The 13,933-nt window shown below is 39.4% G+C and overlaps 1 protein-coding gene across 2 annotated transcripts in view; it reads left to right on the top strand.

Moving 5' to 3' along the window:
* The window catches only part of GART (phosphoribosylglycinamide formyltransferase, phosphoribosylglycinamide synthetase, phosphoribosylaminoimidazole synthetase), a 51,043-nt gene that overhangs the window by 23,399 nt on the left and 13,711 nt on the right, over positions 1-13,933 (top strand). For both annotated transcript variants that reach the window (XM_086617827.1, XM_086617835.1), the window contains exons 12-20: positions 1,420-1,514; positions 2,716-2,825; positions 3,409-3,607; positions 7,061-7,309; positions 7,669-7,821; positions 9,757-9,960; positions 10,296-10,427; positions 11,053-11,183; positions 12,752-12,893. In XM_086617827.1, coding sequence (XP_086473953.1) covers positions 1,420-1,514; positions 2,716-2,825; positions 3,409-3,607; positions 7,061-7,309; positions 7,669-7,821; positions 9,757-9,960; positions 10,296-10,427; positions 11,053-11,183; positions 12,752-12,893 — 1,415 coding nt within the window. The remainder of the gene's footprint in view (positions 1-1,419; positions 1,515-2,715; positions 2,826-3,408; positions 3,608-7,060; positions 7,310-7,668; positions 7,822-9,756; positions 9,961-10,295; positions 10,428-11,052; positions 11,184-12,751; positions 12,894-13,933) is intronic.

The raw sequence follows: 13,933 nt of genomic DNA, 5'->3' as shown, positions 1-13,933 counted from the left end.
AAATAAGGTGAAAATATGTTGAATATTCATCATGTTCAGACTGAAAGGGCCTGACTGGTCACATTATCGCAGGCTAATATTTCCTTGACTCTTATTCACAGGCTGAACAGCTGCTTCATATAATTATTTTCCTCTTGCAAATTTTTGAGCAGTGATGCAATTTGAGTGCAGATATCTTTGCATTTTCCTGGTATCACAGCTCTTTGGCCAGTTATTTTGTTGTACATGCCCTTGTTAATCAATGATGTGTCTCACCCTTAGAATTTAAACTAATACTGAATCACATCAATAAGAGAGCTAAAATAGGTATGAACCAAAGATAGAGATGCACCAGGTAGCCCAGTTTGTGCCACTGACAGTGTAGAAACAACAGTTGCTTAACTGGAGTGAGATATATTTAGTACAACTAGTAATTAAAAGTCATTAAGCTCACTATGTCCAAAATGAAAAGGTCCCTCATTAAATGTGATATGATACTTAATGTCTGCAGTCAGTCATATGGGCAGACAAGTTACATACACCAGTTTGTAGTGAGGGTATTGTGTGCCTGTATATAAAAAAAACAACCCAGATCTTATGGACATTTCTTTCTAGATTGCTAAAACGGACCTTAGGAACTTATTTCTTTTTAAATAAACTTAGAAATATGTACTTTAATAGAAAGTCCACTTAAGTAAAAAAGAAGTGCAGTTGGTTTTGTGCTGGTATCATTCCAGGTGATAAGGAGAGGCAACCTTTAAGCTACAGTTGTAAAGCTCTCTAAGTATCACAGAAGACTATTGATTTATGTGACACTCCTGTTTTGAAAAGCTAACTTGAGCTTGAACCTGCATAGTGCTGAGGTGTTCAGATTTAGCAGTGCGTTTTTGTGTACGTTTTATTTCGAGCATAGGAACTATACTACTGATGCTTCAGCATCCAGACCAGGTATTCAAACCTTGCGAAAGCTGATCCATTATTCTACTTGGTTTACCTTGTTGGATTTTTTTTTTTTTTTGGTTGGTTTTTATCTTGGTATTTGACTGGATAGCATGTGATGCTGTCTTCAAGGTATCTGGAACTATCTGAATACTGCTTATGGCAAATCCTCTGTGGTGCAAATCTGTGAAGTTTTGTTTCTTTGGTGTAGTACGCCCTATCTTCAGGGAATATGTGTGAGGTCAGGTTCCAAACAGCAAAAAGATTGACCTTTGAGCCATTGAGCCTGCCTGAAATGAATATTGCAGTACTTAGAAATCATTTTATATGAGCAAAGTTACTGTACAAGTGGGAAGATAGTTGTACCTGACTGTAGAATAAGATTCTGAATGGTGAATCCTCTCAGTGATGCAATGATGTAAAGAAGTAAGTGTTATTTTAAAATACATGCTTGTGCATTTGGTAATCAATTGCCATAACGTTTTGTTAACAATCTTTCAGAGGCTTGACTTACAAAAACAGTGGGGTAGACATCGCAGCAGGCAATACTTTGGTTCAGAAAATTAAACCCCTCGCTGCAGCCACGTCAAGGTCAGGTAAGACTTGTACCTACTATTCCTGTTCCAGTCTGTTCATGGCAATGAGGCTTTTCATTTGATCTTGATCTTGATAAAAAAGCTCGTGTTTATGTGTTCTGTGTGTTTCTAGATTACACAATAAATATCTGTGGTAAGCAAATGCCTGTGATTTCTTAAAAATATACGTCATAAAATTTACAGGTTTTCTTCTCAAAATGACTAAACTCTATCTCTTGAATGTCACATATGTTAAGAATGAGAGAGAAGCTAGAGAAAACAGTGCAGCAGTCTAAAAGCTTAAATGCAGGTAAAAATCCTACCATTTAGTGCTATTTTTGATTACATGGATTATTATTTCTTGCACAGTGAACTATACAATTTTTGTAGATAAATGTTTAGAAAGGTATACAAGATGTAGAATTCTTCAGAGATACTATGTATTTCTTGAGATAGATGTGGAAGACACATCTTTTGCTTGGTTAAAACAGAATCAATTTGTCCTTTTTTTGTTTTGATCTCAGGCACATCTTGCTCTAGCAAGTCCTTTTAATTAATTTTAAAAATTTAAAATATCAGTCCTGTATATAATAACCCTTTAACTTCAAAGTAACTGAGGACCTTCAGACAACATCAGATCTATATAGAGAGAAAACTATGTATAGACACACACACTAGTACAACTGGTCACTTCTTAGCATTTAGCATTTGTAGTATTTTCTACTTATGTTTGTTTCACTCTTAGTATTTAACCAATTCTAGTTTTAAGGTTACCATACTTACCTCTCATAATTAGTCTTAGGAACAAGGAGTCTTAATGTAACATAAATAGCAGTATTAATAAAAAGAGAAGGAAATGCCTAGTTATCATCTTTTTCCAGAAAGCAGTGGGCTTCAATCTGTTACCACAATTCCTTTTCTGTTTTTCAGAAAAATACTAAGTGCAAGCGGGAAATATATCAGTCACAGCAATTATTGAATGTTCAGTCACAAAGTTTTGGATTTTTAGCCTTGGGTAATAACAAAGAAGTAAGACAAAGCAAACTTAAGAGGATTAGGAGCTCCCGTGCCTCAGTGAACAGGCTCTAAATGTCAGGGAAAAGTTTCCTATTGACAAAGCAAAGTCATGTTGACAGATACCAGAGAGAATTCATGTTGGAGATCCTGGAGAAACCCATTAAAGTAAAAGTTTACTATTTTTTTCCTGTTTTCTGGCTGGCAGGCTGCAATGCAGAACTTGGAGGCTTTGCTGGCCTCTTTGATTTGAAAGAAGCTGGTTACGAAGATCCTATTTTGGTATCTGGAACTGATGGTGTTGGCACAAAACTCAAGGTAATGTGAAAATACATGTAAAAGATGGAAAACAGCACAGAAGTGAAAATGCTTAATCACATCATTAAGGTTTTATCAGAAAGTATCAGTTGTCTTAAAAATACCTATTTGTCTTTCTAAAAAGGGAATGAAAAATTAAATGGCCCTTCTTCAGGCAAAAGAATTAAATATATGTTTAAATTCTGACATGTAATTAGCCATACTTGAAACGATGCTTAAAATAACTCATTTTTAATAATAACTATGTAATCAGGGACTCCATTACATTCAGGTAGAATCTCCACCCTCAAAAAGATTACTTATGGGGAAAACCATTTCTTTATACAGTCGCTATTGTGTTTACTCAAGCTGCAATGAAACCCTTTCCAGTTCAGTCTCCTTCATAAAGTGCCTTTTGTACTTGCCAATTAGGAATGTAGCAATTCCCACCATAAAATGTTAGGAGAGGCTTACAGAAGTGAAGCCGCTCCTCAAGAAGCGTCTAGAGGAACAGTGTGATTTCAACCCCTTTCCATTGCAGACTCTCCGCTTGTGTTTCGGTTTCTCAAAGCTAACCAACGGGTTCTCTCGCTGTGTTTTGCAGATTGCACAAGTTTGTAAGAAACACGACACCATAGGTCAGGACCTGGTTGCCATGTGTGTCAATGACATCTTGGCTCAAGGAGCGGAGCCCCTCTTCTTCCTTGACTATTTTGCCTGTGGCAAACTTGACGTTGAAGTGGCTCAGGGTGTCATTGCAGGAATAACTGAAGCTTGCAAAAAGGCAGGATGTGCTCTTTTGGGTATGAACGCTCTTCTTTGAAGGATATGAAAAATCTCATGCAGCCTCTTTATAATTGACTTTAATGTGGGTTTTTTCCTGCTCTATTGAGAGAATCTTAGAGGAGTGAAAAAAAACCCGAAGCATCACAAGTCTTTGGTTTCATAGAACATAATCTTTACCCACTGGAAGGAGACAGTACTCTGCAAGTGTTGCCATTGGGTCAGGAAGTTGCATATAAATATCTTCTCATTTAACTTCATAACTATAACAGCTACCTGGAAAACTAACAATTCATGTATTTTAATTCTTCATATTTTTCAAGTAAATTTTAAAACATGTCAAATAGGTTTGTTTGGGTTTGTCCTTTATCCTAAAGGAAATACTCAAGTTTTCCTCTAGAAACAAGATTTATATGTGCTACTGTGCTTGCACATGTCCCTGTGTGCATACATATTATCCTTGGAACCTCATAGCTGATTTTAACCACATTTGACAGGAAAGGTGGAGATCTCACAGTCACTGTGTTCCCACAAACTTCATAAAAACTAGAAAGCCAGAGAATGTCCTTGCGAATGCAACAGAAGCTTCAGCTGAAGCAGATAACAGAAGTTAACCACAAGACAGAAATGCAGAAGAAACCAGGTTTCGTTAGTTACTAAACTTAACAGCAAAATTACTTGTCTACTGAAGACTTGCTGAAGATTTATTTAACCAAGATCAGCGTATTTCAAGATGTTAAGACTCAAATTTAAACACTTTCCTTTTCAGGCCTATAATACAAGTACATAATACATTTTACTAACAAATTATGTATATATTCTGTTATACAGTAATCTAGTTATCCATGAAAATAACACAATATTTCACATCTTAAATCTTAAAAAATACAGCTTTAAAACTGTTCAACTCAATAAAAATATTTCTGGGACAGTGAAAAATACGTTCTTTTGCATAAATCTTTAGTTTATAAAAGGAGTGCAAGACAGGGTTAAATTTTAAAGCAATGAAAACCAGAAAGTTCAGTTCCTTACATATTATTTGTTTTTATTCTCTTTTATAAAAACAAACGTGGAGAATTACCATAATTAAAAAAAAAACACTTTAATTTGAAACTAAAAATGACAGTTCAGGTATCTTACTTTAGGTACCACTTTATAATTGGCAATACTATAGCTCGTTCCTTTTTTCGAGTTCTTTAAGAAACTTAATAGCAAAAGTCTTTTCTAAATTGCAGTGTGTCATTTTGAGGTAGTTTACAAGCTTTGAACAAGAGGCTGTTTATATTCCAGTCCAATTTTTTCTGCATGAACTGTGAGTCAGCTTTATATTTGTCTTAAGGTGTTCTCTCAGTTTATCAAACATAATCAAACCATTCATACTTTAGTGTAAGTACATGTTACATGAAACCTTGCTATGAAATCACTTACTGAAATTTCAAGATTTTATTTCCAAATGGAAGATTTTAAAACTACAAATGGCTTTGGATGTTGTAAATGAATTACCAGAGAATAATTTCTCAAAATTGTAAATGGGTTAGTAAGTACCTTTTTGTGCTAATATAAAAATAAATTCAGACTCCAAAATAAACGAGCTATAATTTCTTCCTAAATTTCTGGCATTCTCAGAAAAGAAGGGACAGAGATGATGCAGTAACTCTGAACCTAAAGAGGAAATCCTTTTCTGTAGCCTGGATCATCAAAACAAATTTGTTTGGGCTGCACTGTGCATGCATGCAGCATGTAGGTCTGTCTTTGTATAGTATTATCTCATGAAAGTCTCCTTTGAAGCATGTTCCTAAATTCCTACCTTGCATTTCTGCAATAACTGAATATTCATCTCAACTGCCTTAAGCTCATCACATCGCTTAGTAGCGAGATTGTGAAGGACTTATCTACATGCTTGGTTCTGCACAAATGTCATTAAATACAGATTTAAACAAATGTATCTAAGCAAATGAACTTTGATTTTCAAGTTGGTTGTAGCAATGTAGTGTAGAAACCTGGAAAAACTTCCAGAGAATCTAGTATTGAGCAGTGTCAAGCACTGAGCACAAGAGCAGCTTTCAACATCACTCAGGTAAATTTGGAGCCCCTTCAGGGACACTTTTGGAACACAGAAGAATTTTGTATTGAATGAAATCTAGTGAGTGCAAAAGAAGAACATGTTGGGCAGAGGTCATAATATAATGGCAACTTAGTCATTGTCAGGTTGTTTTCTTGTAGATGTCATGACCAGCAGAGGAGTTCATCCAATGATAGGACAAGGGGAAATGGATATAATCTGGAACATAGGAGGTTCCGCTTAAACACGAGGAAGAACTTCTTCCCAGTAAGGGTAACAGAACACTGGAACAGGCTGCCCAGGGAGGTTGTGGAGTCTCCTTCTCTGGAGATGTTCAAAACCTGCCAGGACGCGTTCTTGTGTGATCTGATCTAGGTGGTCCTGCTCAGGCAGGGGGATTGGACTGGATGATCCTTTGAGGTCCCTTCCAATCCTTAACATTCTGTGATTCAAAGGAGAATAATGAGATGGCTGCAGGGATAGCTGGGGAGAGTTTCTCCCCAGTGTGAGGGAATAGTGTGAAGACGCTGGGTTGGAAAACTTTGTAGGGAGCAGTAAAGGCTCATTTCTTATACCAAACACAGTAATTTCCCCTCTCTAGACTGAGTGAAACAGTGGCAGGCAGAGGCAGGTCTTCGACAGTGAGGACCATCAGCTTATACCTGAAGGGCAGTAGGGGAGCCAGTGTCGGTGTGTATACGGAGAGAGAATGCAGTCTGAGCAGCGCCGGGCACTTCTGTGCAAGCTGGGAAAATTACCTTTTCAGACTGCTCTCTGAATGAGGTCAGCCATGGTTTTCAGACCGAAACAAGAGGATGCTCCAATAATCAGGATATAAGATAATAGCCTAGACAACAGTTCATCTGCGTGGATGAGTGGGAAAAGCCCTCTTTTAGAGATGTTCTCCCAAAACAGTCTATAAACCTGGGATGTTCAGAGTTGGTGTGGTAACGCTGGCCAGGTTGTGGGCCAGAGCGGCAGGCAGGACAGTGCCGTGTACAGAATCTTTGTGAAGGCAAATGAGACTAATAACTATGGCGTTCCTTTGATGTCCTTGTATGAATTTCTTGTATCTCTTGTATCTTGTAGGATTGTCATGGGGAATATTAAACCTGGCAGAAATTTGGGAATATGTAGCACTAAATATGTGCTTTGATTTTAAAATGTGAATGCACAGCCGTTTGATACTGGTTGTCAGAGTGAGGGAGGGGATGTTCTTTCCCAATTTATTATTGCTTGTTCAACTCGAGGGCCTGTGACAAACATGTTTTTAATTATTTTTGATGTTCATTTATCTAATAAGAAAACCTAGTCTGTTAATGCCTTATGAGTTTCAAACTTTGAAAAATTGCATGCCTCCTGGTCCCAAAGGTTTTCCAACACCCCCTTTCTCTTTTTTTCGTTCCCACAGGAGGAGAAACTGCTGAAATGCCAGGCATGTATCCACCTGGAGAGTATGACCTGGCTGGCTTTGCTGTTGGTGCAGTGGAGCGAGGGCAGATGCTGCCCCAGCTGGAGAGAATTGCTGAAGGAGATGTGGTTATTGGAGTGGCTTCTTCTGGGGTTCACAGCAATGGGTACAGCCTTGTAAGGAAGATTGTGGAAAAATCATCATTGGATTTCTCTTCTCCAGTTGGCATCTCTGGTGATCAGACATTAGGTATCATTTACAGTGCAGTTTCTTGCATTATAAATTGAACTTCTGAAGAGGGAAATGTGACACAATTGTTTTGTCTGTGCCTTTGCTTTTGTAACTTTTCTAAGGCGCTAAATCAAAATTCTGTTCTTGAACATGTTATTATCTTTTTTCCTGTGAATCACATGTGCAGGAAAGAAATTAAGGAAGGGGGATACATTTCTATTTGTATGCTAAAAAGGGTAGAACATTGTGTTTTCCTCTGTAGTACAATGCTCATTAGTATCTAGCAAATTAATATTTTGAGATTTCCTCAATTTCATATTGGTTACAATTTCTTTCTGCGCCGTAACTGTTTTTCTGTCATCCTCTTTCATCCACAGGAGATCTCTTGTTAACCCCAACTAAGATCTACAGTAAAACACTGTTGCCTGTCCTTCGCTCAGGCCATGTGAAAGCCTACGCCCACATCACTGGAGGTGGCTTGCTGGAAAACATCCCCAGAGTTGTCCCAGAGTCCTTTGGTGTCGTTTTAGGTAAGATAAAAAGAAAAGCTGTAGAAACATCTGCATATTAGTATGGGTTGATGTGAAAGCCTGTGTACATGGGGCCGTGTCAACTGACTCAGGCCAAATGCAAGGTCCTACATCTGGGTCGTGGCAATCCCAGGCACAAATACAGACTGGGTGGTGAATGGATCGAGAGCAGCCCTGAGGAGAAGGATTTGGGAGTACTGGTGGACGAGAAGCTCAATATGAGCCGGCAATGTCCTCTTGCAGCCCAGAAGGCCAACTGCATCCTGGGCTGCATCAAGAGGAGCGTGGCCAGCAGGTCAAGAGAGGTGATTCTCCCCCTCTACTCTGCCCTCGTGAGACCTCACCTGGAGTACTGTGTCCAGTTCTGGAGCCCCCAACATAAGAAGGACATGGACCAGTTGGAGAGGGTCCAGAGGAGGGCCACGAAGATGATAAGAGGGCTGGAGCACCTTTCCTATGAGGACAGGCTGAAAGAGTTGGGGCTGTTCAGCCTGGAGAAGAGGAGGCTCCGGGGTGACCTTATAGCGGTCTTCCAGTACCTCAAGGGGGCCTACAAGAAAGATGGGGAGAGGCTGTTCAGGAGGGCCAGTTGTGATAGGACAAGGGGTAATGGTTTTAAAATAGAGGGAGGTAGATTCAGATTGGATATTAGGAAAAAATTTTTTACCATGAGAGTTGTAGAACACTGGAACAGGTTGCCCAGAGAGGTGGTGGATGCTCCATCCCTGGAGACGTTCAAGGCCAGGTTGGACGAGGCCCTGAGCAACCTGATCTAGTTGGAGATATCCCTGTTCCTTGCAGGGGGGTTGGACTAGATGACCTTTGAAGGTCCCTTCCAGCCCTAACCATTCTATGATTCTATGATTCTATGACTCGCACTCTTAAGAGCTAGACTTGCCTGTCCAGATATGTTTGCTTTTTTCTTCCTTGCTGCTGATTTTCTCCTTGTGCCTGAAACAGAGCCAGTCAAAACCCTTTGTAGCCTTAAGACTGTTGCCCATTGAATTCACTTCCCTGATGGTGTTTTGGATTGGATATGTTAGGAAACTCTATACTTGCAAAACTAGAACAACTTCAAAAGGAACCCAAAGTGAGCTGTCACCATTTGCAATAACCTGCAAACTTATTGCTAATTAAATGATACTCATGAAGTCTTTGGCATTCAAATATGGTTGCCAGCTCGAGTACATCTCATTGTATTCAGCATACCTTAATTAATCATCACCACAATCTCGTCAGGTATGCTAGAAACAGTATTTCACCTACAGAGAAAGTGTAGTATGGAAAGGTAAATTACTTTAGGTGATGCAATGTTCACTGATTTGTAGAATAAAATAAGGGAACTAATACTGACATTTGCACTCCAGACCTGCATCTGAATCGTTCTTCTACTTGTCAATTGAACAGTGGTCCACAGTGGGCACTAGTATATCTAAATGGGGATAATATCATTTTAAATATAACATGACAAGAAAGAAACTTGCTGTCTTTGGAGTTCCTTTACAGTGGCATGTCCAGAAGCATTTCTTGTGCTGCTGTAAATCATCCTTACCTTGTTGGAATTGGGGGCGGTGTGCGACTTTTGTGACAGTTTTTAAGGCTATCGTTCTGGAACAATAGTTTCTCTAGAAGCAGAGTTGTCACCTTCAAGAAGAGAATTTTCCAAAGACTGCCTCAGAGCCCTTTTTGAATTACTGATTAACAGATTGCAATAGAGAAATATGACACTTCTTTCTACTCCCAAGTCTTGTTGAGTAAGGAAGGAAAAACCACCCTGTTTCTGTGCATGGAAGCTGATTCCACTCAAGCTAATGCTGCTGTGGGACTTTGTCTGTGCTTTCCATCCACATCTTGCCTCTTAATGCTCTAATAATCGTACCATTGGTCCATTGGTAGTGATTTCCACTCTTCATTTGTATTTTCAATTCTCTTCAGATGCTCTTACCTGGAAGATTCCCGAAATCTTTTGCTGGCTCCATAAAGAAGGGAACCTCTCTGAGGAGGAAATGACACGGACATTTAATTGTGGGATCGGTGCTGTCTTGGTGGTTCAGAAGGAGCTGGCTCAGCAGGTCCTCAAGGACATACAGAGACATGAAACAGCCTGGCTGATCGGGAAAGTCATCTCCCTACAAAAAGGTTATTAGATTTTAATTTTCCATTACAAAAAAAAGGGCAGAAGTAAATTCCTTAGCTGATGAGTCTCCATGGAGGTTAGCTGAAAATCTCTTAATTAGCACTTTCATGACTTTTTTGCAAAGGATATTAAAATGACAGTCCTCACGACTTCAGTCTTAGTTCATAGAACATGTGCTTAGTAATGTCAGATGTCACCAGAACTATAAATAAATAAATAATGAGAAGTAAAGCAGTGCCACTAATCTCTTTTCATGTGTATTTTTCTCTTCTCTCTGTTTCTGTCTTTATTTACGTGTTGGTTTTGGTTTTGTTTTTTTTTTTTTGTACGTGTTCAGGCTCTGCCCATGTTCAAGTCCTTAATATGCTTCGAGCCTTGCAAGCAAATAGGTCGCTGTCTGTGCACAGCCATATCCAAGGCAAAATTCAGACAAACAAAGTGAAGGTTGCTGTCCTTATTTCTGGAACAGGTGAGAGTTTATATTCTTTACTACAGTGTAAAACAGACTATTGAAAAAGGAACTTCAGCTCAGATTCAAAATCTCTTGAAGTCCCTGCAACTCTCCATGGAAGCTCTGGTATACTTCTAACATGCTTTCAGTAACAGGCAGAATAGATTTTGCCCTTGGATTAACTTCAGTCACAAACGGAATGATCTTTAACCTCTACTGCAAACTGACTATGAATCGCATCTGTGCTTATTTTATCTACGAATTTCTGCATGTCTCTAGGTACAAGCAACCACTGCATTGCACTATAGGGACAGCAGCATTGTTTCACACACAGATCGGAACTTCTTCTTGCCATATAGGCACTCCTAGAGTTTCCAGTGTTCTCACTCACTAAGAAGTAGACCATCATTCCAGTTCCAGAAATTACAGTTTACAAATTTAATTGCTAGTAAAAGCCCTGTAGCCTCCAGCTGTAAAATTCAGTTCCCAGAAAAATCAATGAAAAATGGATTACTGTTAACATCAATGCTTTTTGGATTGGGTCTCACCCATGTTGCTGCTTATTTAAAACCTATTCTAGCTGTAAACTATGTTTATTCTCCAGGTGCGACTTGATATTCTTGAATTATTTTTTCACTCATAGGCACAAACCTGGAAGCCCTCATAAAGAGCACCAAGCAGCCCACTAGTTTCGCTGAAATAGTTCTTGTTGTTTCTAACAAAGCCGGTGTGGAGGGGTTAAGGAAAGCTGAACGAGCTGGTATTCCTACAAGGGTAAGTATTTCTCATCTTTTTAAAATCAGCCATCATTAGCTCTGACTATAGCAGGAAGGTTCTGTGAGATAATGAGTTTTACTAGAGCAAGAGATGGTTTGATGGGAAGCCTTAGCTTTTATTTTTTGGTCTGCCATGAACTTGTGTCCTTGGGCAAACTACGTAACATGGGAGGCAGAAATGTTTCCTTTTCTGCTTCTTGGAGATGCTGCCAGCAATTCTGATGGTTTGGGGAACAGCTATTATATTAAACCAGCACAAAACTTTCACAGTTACAGTTTAAACTTTGCTGTTTATCTAACTGTAGTGCATTTACGCTAAAGTAACAAGCTGTTTTATCTGAATTTAATTTTAAAATTACATGCTAAACATACACAGTAGTTCATTTGAATGAAATAGAGAGGTCAAACTCAGTGGGACCTTCCACTGACTCCCTGGACATTGCTTCAGGCTCTCCAGGATTCATTCGAAGCAAGTGTGTTTCCCTTAGTGTCACTGGATCCAGCGCTGCATTGCTTTGCCCTTTTTGTGCAGTCATTTGTCTAACAGATGTGAAATGCTGTTGTTCTGACTTAGGAGCATTTTACAGACACTTTTTGCTGATGACTACAGACATAGGGAAGATGAGGGCCCAACACAGGCTTTGTTATTAACTTTAATAGTAGCAGTTAACTGATTGTTAGCGCTGCTGTCTTTTACTTGGGAGTACACAAAGATCACAAGTAGAATATGTCCATGGTATGCAGGAGAAGAAAAAACATATAATAAGGAAAAAAAATATGGTCTGAGAGAGGTGGTGGTCTCAGTGGTTAAGATGGAGAGTCAGTGGTGAAACAGAGGCACTGAGGAGTACATGCCGTGCTGGTTATTCCCTGGTAGCTCCTGGCAGAGTTCAGCCCAGTGTTGAGCTGGGCTCTATTTCTAGCACCCTCTGCCACCTTCTCAGCTGACCCGTTCTGGTTGTTCAAAACCCTGGTGGTAAATCTGGTAGGGATTAACAGGTACTTTTATTTAAAAGACTATGGTTGGTTTAGGTTATGTAGCATTGCCTTCTTCCTGCTTAAATTAGAGGATGTATCCTGGATGGAAAATACATAACTTATGTTAACCTTATTCAGTAGAGACTGTTTTATGAGTTTGTGATTAGCCTGTCTTTCAAGGATTTGTGATAGAATTTTCAGCAAGGTTTAACTGCTTAAAACTGTGAGAGGCCTTAAATTGAATTAAATCATTGTAAGACTTTAGGTTATCTTAATGACCTACATTTGTAGGTTGTTAAATGGTGTCAAAATGCTGTGACCTACAGCTGTGGGCCTAATAGAACAAACTCCTGTTTATTCTGATGATTGCTCTGTACGAACAGGAGTAAAGACTGCATGTTTGTCTGTTAGCTGCATGCGTTTATGAACTGTTCTTCTTGCTGTGGATGCGCACCCAACTCGAGCCACACGTGGAGATTTACTTGGGTTTTTTTTTATTACTCCAAGGTACCATTTTGTTGTGCTCTTAGGGCTTTTAGATTAAATTAACACTATGTCCACATTTCTTTGTCTTTTGGGTTATCACAGGTTATTGACCACAAATTGTATAAAAGTCGCACTGAGTTTGACAGTGCAGTTGACAAGGTCCTCGAAGAATTCTCAGTTGAACTGATCTGTTTGGCTGGATTTATGCGAATACTGTCAGGTCCTTTTGTGAAAAAATGGGAAGGTAAGCACGGCATAGTAGTGTATACATTTAAAAAAAAAAATTTATAGCTTATCCTCAGGAAAAAGAAAATTAAGAAAATATAGAAAAGGGACCATATTAATTCTGGGCTTGCAGGAAACTAGACTCTTCCCATCTTGTAAGGAAAAGGGTGGGAAAGAGAAAGGCAATATTTTTCTCCTTCCCTTTATAATTTCCACAGAGGTTTAAGGAAGCCAGGGGCAAATACAGATATTGTAGTCTTTGATTTATTAGAGAATATTTTAAAATGAGACTGAAGACTTTAGACCTCTGCAATCATGAGGTGCAGGGCAAATTGTTGCCTAAGCAGTAGGTGTTGGTTGGGGAGAGGTGAACATCCAGCCACTTAGAATTCCTTCCCCTAACAGATGGGCTGCTTTGGCTTCGTATCAAACTGCAAAACTGGGCAGCAATATGCAGCCCCTGTTAACAAGACCTTGCCAGTCTTCTGGTCAGAAATCCTAGGAGCTGTCGGAATCCAAGGGTGGCGTGTTTTCACAGGCGGATTCAGCTCTTGTTTGTCCAAAGTGTCTCCATTCTGCTTATCTTTTACGATTTTTCTAGGTCTTTTGTTAGAGGCTGACTCTTCCTACTTCAGCGACTGCTCTCCCTCTCCCATTTGTTACATTCCTCCTCTTATCTCTTTCTGTTTCTTTTAGGGAGTCCTGAATCACGCAGAGGCAGCTGCTCTTCCCACTGTTTGCTCTGCTTTGTGTTCAGTCACAGTTACTTAAACTTAGTTCTTGCTCATACCGGTTACAGGCTGGTCAGCCTATACGTTGCAGCTCTGCCGGTGGCCTCTATTGCTCATGTGATGACTTTTGTGTTACCCTGGGTGTGTCTATGACACAGACCATTTACACCTGAACTACTTTTGAAGCTCTCTTGGAAATCAGTGGAGCAAAACAGGCATTCCTAGGAGGCAATTCCTTTTATGTTACAGCTGACCGCTAAAGTCAGATGAATTGGTTTCGTTTCTCTCCATTCATTACAGAGTGCAGAGGAGGAAGGTGTAAATGTCT

This window comes from Tauraco erythrolophus, chromosome 1 (assembly GCF_009769465.1).
Source record: "Tauraco erythrolophus isolate bTauEry1 chromosome 1, bTauEry1.pri, whole genome shotgun sequence".
Lineage (NCBI taxonomy): Eukaryota > Metazoa > Chordata > Aves > Musophagiformes > Musophagidae > Tauraco > Tauraco erythrolophus.
The sequence above is the reverse complement of the archived record's forward strand: the minus strand, read 5'-3'. Positions and strand labels throughout refer to the sequence as shown.